Source organism: Peromyscus leucopus, chromosome 1 (assembly GCF_004664715.2).
Source record: "Peromyscus leucopus breed LL Stock chromosome 1, UCI_PerLeu_2.1, whole genome shotgun sequence".
NCBI lineage: Eukaryota > Metazoa > Chordata > Mammalia > Rodentia > Cricetidae > Peromyscus > Peromyscus leucopus.
This window is the reverse complement of record NC_051063.1, coordinates 123,213,787-123,229,486: the sequence shown is the minus strand read 5'-3', so window position 1 is coordinate 123,229,486 and position 15,700 is coordinate 123,213,787. Positions and strand designations below refer to the sequence as shown.

General features: G+C 44.1%; 1 protein-coding gene across 1 annotated transcript in view; it reads left to right on the top strand.

Moving 5' to 3' along the window:
- The window catches only part of Pde8a (phosphodiesterase 8A), a 138,353-nt gene that overhangs the window by 73,193 nt on the left and 49,460 nt on the right, over positions 1 to 15,700 (top strand). Inside the window, exons 2-3 of the mRNA XM_028873782.2 lie at positions 7,448 to 7,504; positions 9,231 to 9,421. Coding sequence (XP_028729615.1) covers positions 7,448 to 7,504; positions 9,231 to 9,421 — 248 coding nt within the window. The remainder of the gene's footprint in view (positions 1 to 7,447; positions 7,505 to 9,230; positions 9,422 to 15,700) is intronic.

Below are 15,700 nucleotides of genomic sequence, written 5' to 3'. Positions count from 1 at the left end.
TTTGAACATTCTCTTGTATTTATGTGCTCTGTTTGCTTATCCATTCAACTGATGGATATTTAGGTTGCTTCTATGTTTCAGCTATTCTGAATGATTCTGCTATGAACAGTGTACAGACATCTGTGTGAATTACTGCTTTCAATTCTTTTGAGCATAAAACCAGAAGTGGAATTGATGGATCACATGATAATCCTATTTTTAATTTTTGTGGAATTGCCATATTATTTTCCACTGTAGCTGTGCCATTTTATATTTCTACCAACAGTGCTCAAGTTTTCCATATTCTCTACACCCTCATGGACACCTATTTTTTGCTTTAAAAAATAGTAGCCATATTAATAGGAGTGAGGTGATATCTTGTACTTTTAATTTATATCTTTTACTTTAAGTCAATTTTAAGATTTATTTTTATGTTCTGTATATGAGTGTTTGTTTTCACATATATATGTGCACCACATATATGCCTGGTTCCTGCAGAGGACCAACGAGGGTGCTGGATTCCCTGGAACTGGAGTTATAGATGGTTGTGAGCCACCATGTAGATTCTGGGTACTAAACCTGGTCTTCTGGAAGAGCAATAAGTGCTCTTAACCACAAAGCCATCTCTTTTAAAAATTTACATCTTAGCCAGGTGGTGGTGGTGCACACCTTTAATCCCAGCTCTCTGGGAGACAGAGGCAGGCAGATCTCTATGAATTTGAGGCTAGCCAGGTCTACAGAGCAAGTTCTAGAACAGCCAGTGCTACACAGAGAAACCCTGTCTCAAAAAATAAAAATAAACCAAAAAAAATACATTTTAAAAATGATTGTTAATATTGAACATCTTTACATGTGTTTCTTATTTGTACATCTTCTTTGAGAAATGTCTATGCAAGTCCTTTGCCCTTTTTTAAAGAAAATTTTTATTAAATTTATTCATTTTATTTTATGTGTGTGTTTTCCCCACATGTGTGTACATGCTTGATGCCTGCTTAGGTCAGAAGAGGGCATTTTAATCAGGTTGTCTGTTGAATTGTTGTGTTCCATATGCTCAGGGTCTCAATTTCTTATCAAATACATGATCTGTAAACATTTTCTCTCCGTATGTTATTTGCCTTTTTACTCTGTTAATACTCTTTTGATGTACAATATTTCTATGAATTTTTTTGCTGCCTGAGCCATTAGTGTCATATTTAAGGAATTATTGCTAAATCCAGTATTGAGTGCTTTCATTCTGTTTTCTTCTATGAGTTTTATATTTTGTATCTTATACTTAAGTCCTTTCTTCATTTTGTCAGGTTTTGACTATGGCACTAGATAAGCATCCAACTTCATTATTTATGTCTGAGTGTCTAGTTTCCCCCTCCTCATTTGTTGAAAGGACTGTCGTTGTCCCCATTCAGTCATCCTGGCATCTTTGTTAAAAATTATTTGAGGATAGCCAGGCGGTGGTGGAGCACGCCTTTAATCCCAGCACTCGGGAGGCAGAGCCAGGCGGATCTCTGTGAGTTCAAGGCCAGCCTGGTCTACAGAGGGAGTTCCAGGAAAGGCGCAAAGCTACACAGAGAAACCCTGTCTCGGGAAAAAAAATATTTGAGGACATATGCAAGAATCGTGCTCTAGCCTCTCTGTCCATTTTGGTCTCTCTGTCTGTACCAGCTTTGATTGCTGTAGTCTTGTGTAAGTTGAAATTAAGAAATAGGAGTCTTGCAGAGCATTCCTTTTCAAGATTGTTTTGGCTATTAGAGATCCTCTGAGTTTCCATATGAGTTCTAGAATGTACATTTCTGTTTCTGCCAAAAAGCAAAGGAAAGCATTGGGATTTTATAAGGACCCAATGAATGTGTCGATTGCTTTAGGTTGCACTGACATCTTAGTGAGTCTTCTACTCCATAAACATGAGATATGCTTCCATTCAGTTAAAAAGTTTGGGTGTGTACGTGGCATATGGGCTTGGTGTATATGTGTGCATGCATGTGTGAAGGCCTGAGGTCCCAGCTGGTTCTGCCTCTGTCATGCTTTCTTTCTCTCTTTTCTTTCTCTTTCTCTTTCTCTTTCTCTCCCTCCTCCTCATTGTCGTCATTACTGTGTTTTTGTTTTTGTTTTGTATTGTTTTGAGACAGTCTCACTGTGTTGCCCTGGCTGGCCTTATACTCACGGTGTAGACCAGGCTGGCCTTCACATAAAGATTCAAACTCATAAGTTCATAAAGATTTGGCTGCCTCTGACTCCTGAGTGCTGGGGATTAAGGTGTGTGCTACCACATCCAGCCTTTCCACCTTTTTCTTTTCTTCTCTTCTCTTCTCTTCTCTTCTCTTCTCTTCTCTTCTCTTCTCTTCTCTTCTCTTCTCTTCTCTTCTCTTCTCTTCTCTTCTTTTTGAAGCTGAACCTGGAGCTCACTATTTCAGTTAAACGGGCTGGCCAGTGAGCCCCTAGAATATACTTGTCTCTCTGTCCCCATCCAGTACTTGGGTTTCAACAGGCACATTACTGTGCCCAACTTTCCGCTGGTGGTGCGGATCCAAACTCAGACCCTCATTCATGTACAGAGAGCGTTTTCCTGACTGAGCCATCTCCCCAGCTGAATAATTTGTTTTTGCTACTCTATCAAGTGCGTTCTTTTCAAATTCCTTTCCGATTACTAAGTGTAGTAATACATTGTATCCTGCTGAATCCACCTATTAGTCCTAGCAGTTTTCTTGTGGGATCCTCTGGATTTTCTTTATTAAGGTTGTATTATCTATGAATAAAGATAGCTTTACTCCTTCTTTATTTTGAATGCCTCATTATTCCCTTGCCTAATTGTTTTGTCTAGAACTCCCAGTGGCTGTGCTGAACAAAGTAGTGAAGCAGGGTTCTCGCCTGTTCCTAAGTTTAGAGGAACCGTTTTTATTCTTTCCCTAATGGGTATGTTTGCTGTGGGTTTATTATGTCTAGGTAGTTCTCTCTATTCCTAGTTAACCACTTTTTGTCACGAAAGGATGTTTATTTAGAATTTTGTCAAATGTTTTTCCTGCATCAGTTGAGATTATCATGTGATATCTTTCCTCCACTCTGTTAGTAGTGCATTATATTTGCTGATTTTCATACACTGAATCATCCTCATATCCCAGGAATAACTCTCACTTGGCTAATGGTAGATCATCATTGGCGTGTGTGAGTGTGTGTGTGTGTGTGTGTGTGTGTGTGTGTGTGGTGTGGTGTGCACATGTACACGTGTGGGCATTCATGTAGAAGCCGGAGGCCAGCCTCTCTGTCATTCTTCAGAGCTCTCCACCTTTGTTTTTTCTTTTCATTGTTCCCGCTGTTACACTTTTCATTGGCTGTGTGTGTGTGGGAGGGTCATGGGCACATGGGTGGTGACAGGCATTCCGCTGTCCGAGAACTACTTTGTGGGGTAGTTAAGCAGACCTCACCTTTCTCCTTCCACCTTTACGTGAGGTCTGAGGCTCAGACTCGGGTCACCAGACTTGTGTGCTGAGTGCCTTGACCTACTGACTTCTTACCTTATGAAATAGGCTCTGTCACTGGCCTAGAGTGCACCAGGGGACTCACCTTTCTGCCTCCACAATGTTGGCTTTTTTTTTTTAAGGAGGATGCTTGGGGTCAGACTCAGGTCCTCACACTTGTACAGATATCACTTTACCCACTGAGTCTCCCCAGCCCAGATATAACCATCTTAATATGCTGTTGGGTTGAGTTTGCCAGTGTTCATTGAGGGTGTTTCTATCCAGTCCTTGAGGGACATTGGTGTATAGTTTTCTGTGTCTGACTAGTCTGGTGTCAGGGTAATACTTTTGTAGTTAGTTTGGGAGACTTCGAAGAAGATAGGTACTCTTTAAATGATAGAATTCATTCATCTGTTCAGATTTTCTGTGTGAGTGTGATTTAATCTCAGTAGGTTTTATGTTTCTAGAAATGTGTCTGTTAGGTCCAGATTACCCAATTTATTAGGTGCATAATTGTTCCTTGTACTTTCATAATCCTTTTTATTGTCATATAATTAGAAATGCTATCTCCACTTTAATTTGTGATTTAGGAATTTGAGTCTTTTCTCTTTGATTTGTCTATCTAAGTAAAGGTTCATCAAACCCCCCCACACACAAGAATCATATTTTGGCTTTATTGATTTCCTCTATTGTCTGGTCTTTATTTCACTTTGCTCCTACTCTTTATTATTTTCTTTCTCCTGGAAGCTCTGGTTTAGTGCATTATTTTTCTAGTTCCTTAAGTTATAAAGCTAGTTTGATAATTTGAGATCTATTGTGATTCTTAATTTTTAAAATGTTGTGGGTATATGCATGTGTGTACAAGTGCAGGTGCCTGTGGAGGTCAGAGGCAGCAGGTCCCCCTGGAGCTGGAGTCACAGGCAGTTGTGAGCTGCGAACCAAACTCCAGTCCTCTGCAAGAGCAGCATATGCTCTTAAGTGCTGTTCTGTCTCTCCAGCCCCCATTGTGACTCTTTATTTTTTTTTCATTGTGACTTTTTAATGTAAACATGTATGCCTATAGATTTCCCCTTAATGGTGTTTTTACTGCTACCTGCTTCTTGATCAGAAATCAGTGATCAGAAGCAATAGTTGTGATTGGAACACCAATTTCTGAGATTTGGAGGGAGGAAGCCTGTATGCCCATGCTCTTTCCTGGCATTTATGTCAGGTTGTTCTGGGAACTTGTGCACACTACCTGCATGGAGCTCAGTCTGGTGGGCTGGCACCAAGAGTGGAAACTGACTGAAGCTCCACATTGACTGTGTATCACAATAGTTATTGCAGACTCATTTTATCGGTGCAGTATTGCTTAGGTAGAAAGCTCCTGCTGCCTCTCACACTGACTGTCACCTTCCCCCAGGTCTGTCATTTAGTTGTCCTGGACCATAGTCTCTTAATTCCATTTCCTTAAGGGATTGTTTTGTTTCCTCTTTAAGGGAGTTTTTCATTTCCTTAAGGGCCTCTATCATCTTCTTAAAGTCATTTTTAGGATTGATTTCTTCTGCCTTGGTATGTTCAGGTCTTGCAGGTGTAGAATCACCTGGTTCTGATGGTGTCATATAGGTCTTTATGTTGTTGCCTGTATTTTAGCACTGGCGTCTACCCATCTCTTCCTCTGCTGGGTGCAGGTGGTGTCTGTATCTGAGGGCGCCTCTCTTGTTCCAATTGATAGTCTTGGTCCACTGGGAGCACTTGGTCGAATCGGTGCTGGGCTCTGTTTCTCCGGGAGCAGCTTAGTCCAATTGGTGTTAGTGGGTTCTGTCTCAGGGAGTAGCTATTCCCAATTGGTGCAGGGTCGGCTTATGGCTCCGGTGCTTGTTGGGTTCACAGGGGCTGGTTTTTTTGGTGAGGGAGCAAGGAAAGGTAGCTGCCTGGTCCCTGGGGCTCCAATGGCTGTGGGGAGGGGCAATTGCCCCCAGGGCCTAGGGGCTAGAGACCTGGTCTGCCCATCCGGAGATGGGGCCTTACTTGTTCCCCGTTGGTGTAGGGTGGACTTATGACTCTGGTAATCTGGTTCAGTGGCTGGATGGCTCCTTCTCTTGCGTTCTCAGGTCACGCTCTGCTCGCTCCTCAGTTGATCTTGTTTCCTCAGACTGCAGGCTGCAGGCTTCTGAAACCTCTCCCGTATGGATCTTAGCTGGACAGGTTGATTAGTAGGGTAATCTCACCAACACCTCCAAGTTGTTGGGCTTTGCACGATCAATGGGCTGCTGGGTCCCGGGTTGGCCTCGGGCAGGATGCTCGGGTCCGTTCTGGTCGCGTCCCATGGTGATGGTTCCTTCCCCGAGTGCTGGAATTAAAGGCTGACTATATTCTCTTTTTTAAAAAAAATTCTGGCTTTAGCATCTATTTATGCTCACCCTTACCATGATGTCCCACAGTAACATGTCCCAGGAGGGTGGGATCCTTGGGTACCTGTTCTCCTCACCATTCACTTTTCCAAAGAATCTCCCTTCAATATTAGGTCTAAAATTGTTACATTCATTCCTCTAATTGCTTTAGAGAAACAAAATTATCATAAAGCAAATCAGAAACTTTATCAGTGGTTCATAATTGAATATTGGTGTCCTAGTTAGGGTTTCTACTGCTGTGATAAAACACCATGACCAAAAGTAACTGGGGAAGTAACAGCTTATAAATCTGTGGTCCAGGGAAGTCAGGGCAGGAACTGAGGCAGGAGGTGATGCAAGAGGCCATGGGAGAGTACTGCTCACTGGCTTGCTCCCTCATGGCTTGCTTGGCCTGCTTTCTTATAGCACCCAGGACCACAGTGGGCTGGGCCGTCTCACATCAATCACTAATTTAGACTTGCCAGGAGGAGGCATTTCTCAACTAGGAGTCCCTCTTCCCAAATGACCTGGCTTGTATAAGATTGACATAAAACTAACCAATCAGCTTTTCATAGTTAAAATCATAGGTGAATTACCTAATCATATTTTGTTACATTTTTTGTACTTAGTTTATGGCTTGAGAAGAGAGATGAGCAGGAGATACTTTATAGGAAGTATCTAGTTGTAGGGTTGTTGTTCTAGATATGGATCACACTGTCACCCAGGGGCTTAAGGTAGGAATCTCTTCAGCACATGGGATCTTAGATTCCAAAATCTGTCTCTTTTCCTAGGCTGAGCTTTGTCAGAACAGGAATCAAGTGTGTGTGTATGTGTGTATGTATGTATGTATGTATGTATGTATGTGTGTGTGTGTGTATATATACACACACATATATATATACATATATACACACATGCGTGTATATATACATATACATATGTATGTGTATATATACACATATATACGTATATGTATATATATTCTTCTAGAAGACTAGTACTGTGTGTCTGTACATAGATATACATATATATCCTTTGGGGAGGGGTATATAGTGCATGTCTGTCCATGTGGTGGAGGTGTATGTGAGTGCACATGTATGTAGAGGCCACAGGTTAACTTTAGGTATCTTCCTCCATGACCTTCTACCTAACTTTTTGATTATTGTATACATGTTGAGCAGTTCTCTTAAAGTTAAAACAATCTAACAAAAGACAGCACCACTGAGATTAGCTACATTTTCTTTCTTCTTTCCTATTTTTTCAGAATCTACAACTTAATGTCCTCAGCTGGGCACACCTTTAATCCCAGCACTCAGGAGGCAGAGGCAGGCGGATCTCTGAGTCTGAGGTCAGCCTGGTCTACAGAGTGAGTTCCAGGACAGCCAGGGCTAACAGAGAAACCCTGTCTCAAAAAAAAAAAAAAAAAACCCACCAAGAAAAAAGTTACACAGAGCTAGCAACAGACAGTCACCCTGAGATCAACACACTGTCATTCTTTCCTATTCTCATTTTTCCTGGGGGTTTAAAGTGTGTGGTTGCAATTCCTCTTACTTAACTAATATTTATGTAATTTTAGAGTAGATATTTTACTTTTATCTGTGACACTAAGTGGAGAGAGAAAAATATAAGCAAATCTCTTTCTTACAGGTATCAGAAACTGATGTGCAATTTGGCCCGATGAGATTTCATCAAGACCAACTTCAGGTACTATGCTGAAATGATCACATTTCAAATTTCTTTAATGAGAGGATGCTTAAAGCTACACATTTAAGATACATGTCCTTCTATGTAGATACTAGCACTAGGTCACAGTTAAATTTCTTGGACTTGGTAACAATGTTGTAACCCTTTCTTTAGGAATACATGCTGAGATTAAAACTTAGGGTTGCAATAAAAGGGGGAGTCTATAACTGTGCATACACTCCCATGTGTATACACGCTGAGAGGAGGCACAATCATACACTCCCATGTGTATACACGCTGAGAGGAGTCACAACCATACACTCACGTGTGTATACACGCTGAGGAGGCACAACCATACACTCACGTGTGTATACACGCTGAGGAGGCACAACCGAAGAGGCAAAGGGCGGATTAGTCTAGAGGAAGAATTTTTAAGGCATTGTCATTCACAACTTCTCTGTAAGTTTGAAGTTAGAAACATAGCCTTTTCCATTACACCCAGTTTGTTTTTATTTTGGGGATAACGCCTTATGTAGCCCATGTTGGCATCAGGGCTAGAGAGATGGCTTAGTGGTTAAGAGCACCTGTTGCTCTTGCAGATGTCCTGGGTTCAGTTCCAAGTGCTCACATGATAGCTTACAACTGTCTGTAACTCCAGTGCCAAGGGATCTGACACTCTTTTCTGGGACTCTGGGGACACTTTACACATGCAGTGCACATATATACATGCAGGCAAAACACCTGTACCCATAAAATAAAAATAAATAAATCTTTTTAAAGTGACAAAAATGTAGCCAAGTTATTTGAAGCTTCCTGCCCATGAACTATGTTTGCTATTGTGTTTTAACCCTGTGATCGAGGCAGACAGAGGTGTGTGTTCATGGTTCTTTGCGTTTATGGTATTTGAACAGTTGGGCAGGCTTTCAAGGAGGTGAAGGATTTCTTTCAGTTTTGTAGTCAACCTCTGTCTTACCAGGCTGCTTGTTACCACACAGCCTCTGTAGCCTCTTGAGTCTAGCTCTGAACGGGTGAAGCAGAGATGCTTTGAACCTGATTTATTGGGAGATGTGGTTGAATAGGGAGGAGGCAGCAGATTCAGGATTTATGTGGTACAGGCCAGGCACGAAGACAACCAGTTATTGGCCTGGCATTAGCGCAGATGCTACCTATATTGCCTGGGCTCTGTGCTCCTTTCACTTACCCAGCAGGCTTTAAAATATAACATTGTAGTCTTCCAATCTTCTCCCTCATATTCAGAATGACTTTTTTAACTTGGAGGCATTACATAAAATTTGAGTCAAAGCATGTCAAGTACATCATTTAAGGATTATGTGTCTCAAGTTTCACTAAATGCTAGCATTTGCCATCTGAGGCATTTCACTAGAATACCAGCATTGCTATACTGTGTTAACTTTCTGTTTGCTAACATCAGTAATTGTGTGTTTTGATTCTATTTTAAAATACAATGTTCTGTCAAGTCTATATTGAGTCCTATCAGTGGGGTTATCAGCAAAAGAAATAAGTGTATGTCCCAAGCACTTGGACATCCAGATTAGAAAGTAGCATTGACTTTTGGACAGTGAATGCTAATATCCCTGAGTTATACATAAGAAAAGAATTTGTATTTACAGATGTTACATTCACATCTTATGCTTTCACCTAAACATTTGAGAATTTTCTGTGGCTTATTTAAAAATGACAGTTATAACAAGATTTTTAAAAATGTGTTTGTCCTCTTTTGATCTAGGTACTTTTAGTGTTTACCAAAGAAGATAACCAGTGTAATGGGTTCCACAGGGCATGTGAAAAGGCTGGGTTTAAGTGCACAGTCACCAAGGAGGTGCAGGCTGTCCTCACCTGTTTCCTGGAAAAGATCCATGACATCATTATCATAGACCATCGAAGTCCCCAGAAGCTGGATGCAGAGGCACTGTGCAGGTAAGCCAGAGACCCGGCCTACAGAGTCCCATTGGCCTTTGTGATAACAAATGCAGCCTGTAACACATTAAGTTAAATTCAATCTCAGTTTCCTTATATACAAAATAAACAAGGCACTATAACCCCATTGTTTCCAGGACTAATCTTTATTTCTTGTTTGTCTTGCTTGCTTTATTTAAAACAGTAAGAAATTGTCTAGCATGCACAAAGCCCTGGGCTCACTCTCAAACACCACATACAAAAAAAATCAAAACAAAAAAAAGTAGTAAGGAAATATAAATAACAACCATTAGGATTAACAACCATTAACATTTAATTAATCCCAACTATCATTTGCATATTACTGAAACAAGAATGGTTATAATTTCCTATATTTAAAAAAATCCTTTTGTGTCTTCATGTGGATGTGTGCCCACATGTAGAATCCAGAGGTCAACATAGGTGTCCTCTTCAATCATTCTCCAGGTTTTTTGTTCGTTCGTTTGTTTGTTTTGAGACAGGATCTCTCATTGGGCCTGACCCTCATCTTTTCAGCTAGGCTGGCAGGCCAATAAGTTCTAGGGATCTGCCTGTTTGCACTTTGCCCAAGCCCTGGGCTTATCAGTGCATGCTACTGTGCCAGGATTTTACTTGGGCAGTGGGGATTCGAACTTGTATGACAAGGCCTCTCGGAACCGACTCTTCCTAACTGGTAGCTCTTGTGTGACTCCAGAATTGAACAGTACACAGGAGACGTGGCTGGCCAGTGAAGAACAGACTTTGCAAATGCAGTTCCTGATAGTCTTTCCCTGATAGACCCTGGCCAAGAGTCTCCAGTCTTTCTTTGTTGACTCCTGCCTACCACTTCATCTTCATCTTGTGGGGTGAGAGTTTGGGGCGGGGTGGGTCCTTGTGTCATCCCTAGTGAGTTTTCTAGAGGCAAGAGTAGGCCCTGCTTGTTTTTCAGGCCAGCTTCATCTTGCTCTCAGCCTTTATCTGTTTGTCTCTTAAGATCATCTCTACAAAGGCATCTGCCCAGTGTGAACTGTTTCATCGAGAAATGTCTCCAGCATCTCATTCCTTAACTGACTTGACTTGCTCTTGGTCGACCTGTGCAGCCCGTGAGACCTTAGCCCTGACAGAGCACTGTCTTCCCTTTATCCTCCTCTTAGGGGATGCCTAAGCAATACCAGTCTATGGAATGCTTTTCATCTGTTGCTGACCTGTCCAAATTATTCGGCTGTAGCTCTTTACTGGGCATGTGGAACTCCTTGTACTCCTGTGAAATACCTTCTTGAAGGTCAAATACTTTGCCTGTTGCATTTCCAAATACTCCTGTTCCAGGGCCTTATTTTGCAAGTCTCAGTTTTAGACACCACGTGTGATACTATAGCCGTATGCATGAACAAAACCTGTGTCTTGCCTCTAGGGAACATGATGATCTAGTTGCAGAGTGTGGTGGCCAACTTCAGCTTGTCAGCCAGACTGGATTAAGACATGTTGAAGGCATTAGTGAGGTTCCATGCCGTGGCTTGGGGTCCTGGACTAGAGAAAAAGGGAACAAGAGAGAGCCACTGGTCTCCAGAGCTCCTCCTCCTCCCTCTACTCCTGCTCTGCTGTGAGGAAGTTCCCTTTACCGGGCTGTGCGCTGCTCCTCCCCAGCCTTCCCCACCACGATGGACGGTATCTTCTGAACTGTGAGCAAAAACCAACTTGTCAGCAACTGCTTAAGTTGCTGATCAGTTACAGCACAAGAAAAGTAACTAACACATAGAATATCTTTATTTCATATGGCTGTGACATAAAGCTTGAGACTAGGTAATTTATAAAGAACAGAAATTAGAGGCCGGAAAGATGGCTCCGTGGCTAAGAGCGCCTGCTGCTCTTCCAGAGTGTCCGGATCCAGTTCAGGTACCCGTGTCAGGTGGCTCACACTGCCTGTAACTTTTGAGACTGTGTCTCACTATGTAGCGCCGGCTGTCCTGGAACTTGCTATGTAGACCAGAGTGAGTTCAAACTCACATAGTGGCCTTGAGCTCACATTGATCTGCCTGTCTCCGCCTCCCAAGTGCTGGAAGTGAGGGCGTGTGTCACCGTACCCCGCTGACTACCTGGAACTTTAGCTGGGGGATGGGGTTAAGGGTCCCAACCCCTCTTCGGGCCTCTCCTCTCACCCACATACACATGGCACACACCCACAAGACATATCCGTGTATATAAATAAATATTAACATGAAGAACAAAAATTGATTTTCTCATAGTTCTTGAGACAGAAAACGAAGCTGAAGGTGCTGGCCGGGTCAGTGGTCCGGCTGCATCCTCTGGAATGACGGATGGCTGTGTGACGTCTCCTTTATCAGTGCCTTACTCTCAGTCACTGGAGAGCAGCCCACATGGCCTCAGTTCTTAAGGCCCGACCTGATGCTGTCCCATTGGCACACACAAACTGTGCAGGGCACGTGGTCAGGCCAACGCAGACAGGTAGGTTCGCTCACAAGAAGAGATTTATAAGGAAAGGGGCGCTTCAGAGAAGACATTTGAGTCGAAGAGTGAGGGATGGGCAGAAGTTTTGGAAAGAATAAAGGACAGAGAGGGCGGCATGAGTAGGAGCGGCAGGCTGTGCAGGCTCCTTCCTCTGCTCAGTGTTCATGGCTGTTGGTCAGTCAGTTGAGTGCGTGGCGCAGGGGAGGCCGGGACAGCAGACAAGAGCCAGATACAAGGGCCTAGTGTGCTTTGCCAGTCTTTTGACTACTCTGGGTAGTTAAGACGCTGATACTCTGGGCGTGGCGGCGGCACAAGCCTCTCTCTAATCCTCCATCTAAGAGATAGAGGCAGACAGAATTTTGAGGCCGTCTAAGTAAGCTACAGAGTGAGCCTCTGTCTCCGCTGCATCTCAGGGACCAGTCAAGGGCTGTTCCTGCTGTGCCTGGCATACAGCAGCTGAAGTACCAGTGAGGAAGGGGGTGAGCAGGCTGGTTCAGCCCTACTCTTGTCCGCCAACCCTGGGATGCTGAGCTGTACTTATCATAGAAACAGACGGCTGCCGGGCGGTGGTGGCACACGCCTTTAATCCCAGCACTCGGGAGGCAGAGCCAGGCGGATATCTGTGAGTTCAAGGCCAGCCTGGGCTACCAAGTGAGTTCCACGAAAGGCGCAAAGCTACACAGAGAAACCCTGTCTCGAAAAACCAAAAAACAAAACAAAACAAAACAAAACAACAACAACAAAAAAAAACATATGGCTTTGCCCTGGTAAGTGGCCAGGCTTCTGTGAGCTCGCCAGGGACTCGTGTTCCAGCTTCTGATGCCCTTTTGGTCTTTGCATTCTACATCTGCTTAGAAACCCAAGGCAGGCTGGCCAGCTGTGGTTTTTCCCACCATGTAGCAGGGAGGGACTGAAGGAATCCAAGACTATAAGCAGACTGAGAACAGTACTTCACTTTGTGCAGTGGAGGAACAGCAAACCATGATCCTCAGGTGTGGTCTGAGAGCTGGAAAGAGCAGACCAGGCCCCCTCTGCAGCAGACACACACTGCTGCTGACGGCGCTTCCCAAGCCTCAGTTGTACCTGTTGTGGCCTGACTTACAACTCAGACCCGAGATAAAGATGGCTCTGACATCTGGGGTCCAATGACGCTAAGAAACTGATAGTGCCCGGTGGTGGTGGTGGTGGTGACGCACGCCTTTAATCCCAGCACTTGGGAGGCAGAGGCAGGCAGATTTCTGTGAGCTCAAGGCCAGCCTGGGCTACAGAGTGAGTTCCAGGACAGGCACCAAAACTACACAGAGAAACCCTGTCTCAAAAAAACAAAAAATCAAACAAAAAAGAAAGAAAGAAAGAAAAAAGAAAACTGATGACTGTGTCAGCAGCCTGGCAGAGGTGACTTCCGTTCAAGGGTGAGTGACAGGGTAGAGAAGGTGTGTGTGTGTCAGGGTGGGGGGTGAGAGCTGCCTAAACATAATGACAGGGAAACAATAGCACTAATGACTAAGAAAAAGTGTGTGTGTGTTGGGGGGGATGCGTAGACATGCTTATACGTGTCAGGGTGTGCATGCACGTGGAGGCTGGAGTTTGATGTGGGGGTCGTACTTGGTCAGTCTTCACCTTACTTTTTAAGGTGGTCTCTCACTGATCCTACAGCTTATCCATTAGACTAGACCTGCTGGCCATGGGACTCCAGAGCCCTCCGGCCCTGAGTGCTGGAGCCACAGACAGGCACTCCTGGCTTTTACATGGGTGCTGAAGATCTGAGGCTGGCACTTGGCCAACTGAGCCATCTCCCTAGCTCTGACTGTTCTCTTGTGAGAGATTGCAGAAGAGTTTAGAAGATGGACGTTTGGTGTGCTAGAAGAGGTGAGAAATACTCCTTGCTGCCCCGGGACCATAGCTGCATAACGGAAGGGAAGATCTCATGGAGGAAGCTAGAGGAAAGTCCCGGGTAGAACCGGACATGCTCTAGTAGATTAAAGTTCCCATGGATACAGAAGTGAGATGAGCTGAGGATGAGAACGTGGCTCAGCGGGTACAGAGCTTCCTGTGCAAGCATGAGAACAGAGTTTAGATTCCCAGAACATGCCGGGTGTGCATGACCCACCTGTAATTTCAGCCACAGAGGCTAAGATGTGCCCTCTGAACAAGCTGGTTATCTAGGTGGGCTGAGGCAGTAAGCTCCAGGTTCAACTGAGAGACAGTGCCTCAGTGAATAAGGTGGGGAGTGACTGAGGATGACTCCCAGCATCACACCCCCCACCCCTGCCCACAAACACAGATACACGTTCCTCCCCTCAGAAAAAGGTAGAACTGAGTGTGTCATACAATTTCTTGATTCACCTTGGTCTGAAGATCCTTTTTACCACTGTTTTCCCTTCTTTTCAGTCTGGAACTCACTCATGGCAGAGGGCAAAGCAAAGCAGACTAGACCTGTGTGCAGCTCTTTACAGGGCTCTGTTAGGTCTCACAGCGAGCCTTCACCAGTCCTCGTTTGTCAGGGTTACTGTGGAGACCATCATCAAATCATTCCGAGTTGTCTCAGTGGTCGTTTCCCTGCTATACATTTCTGGTTCTTTACCTAATAACAAGTCCTCTGATGTTTAGCAGGGCATGTAGCCATCTAAAAAGTGCATTGCATTCTTTAGCTTGTCTTGCGGCTATCCATTGGAAATGATGCGTTTCCTGGAATGTATCCTTGATGGGAGGGAGCATGGTGTTTTTCCTCATGTCTAGAATGTGTACATCATGGCTCATATTCAGATAACCTTAGACCACAAAGGAGATCTTGTTTAGACAATAATAGGGAAATACTCAGTGAAAAATTCAGGTTCCTGGTCCTGCAGAGTGCTATGGCAGCTCTGAACTGTCCCTCTGCTTGTCTTTCATATTTTATCATGTGTGTGTGTGTGTGTGTGTGTGTGTGTGTGTGTGTGTGTGTGTGTGTGTGTGTATTTGGAGACAGGGTCTCTCTCCATAGCCCAGGCTGTACTGGAACTTGCTATGTAGACCAGGCTGGCTTTGAACTCACAGAGGTCTACCTGCCTCTGCCCCTCTGCCCCTCTGCCCCTCTGCCCCTCTGCCCCTCTGCCCCTCTGCCCCATGCTTGGATTAAAGCTATGAGCCCTCATGCCTAGTAGGAATATATATATACTTAAACCACTGTTTTGGGGTTTGTATCGTGTAGTCGAAGGCAGTGCACTTCTGAGAGTCCGGTTTGCTTGGTCTTTATAGTCACATGACTTTGAAATCTGTCTTCCTAATGTCCATATGCACATTTTGACTGTGCCAAGTCATTTCTTCCCTAGTTCCACGAATTCTAAAGCAAGGACATTAGTTCTTAAGGCTATTGTGTCTCATGCTAGGTTCTGTTTCTGGCATTCCTATTTCTGGCCATTTGCTCCTTTCCACTAGAGAAAGTCAGGTGTATACTTCTGTCTGTCTCTAGTAGAGTTTAGCACTGCTTTGATCTCTCTCCTGCCTCTTCCTTGACACGGTGCCCCTCTTTGTTTCCTCCAGCAGTGGGCAGGTCACCCAAAGCCCCTCCCTGATAATCGTTTGCACGGTTGCCCACCTGCCACTCTATTACTGCTAAAATACTAAGAACTTAGTTGAAGTGGCTGGCTGGAGCCTTAAGCACCCTTTCTTCATTCTCCATCCCTTTCACAAGGAAGGGCATGATGGAAACACATGAGAACAGATTCAGTGACCTTAAAGTCACAGGAGCAGCATTCACGAGTCCATGTTCCTTCTTCAGCACCGGAGATTAGAATCAGCGCTAGTAGTATTACCAGGAGCGCACTGGCTTTGTGC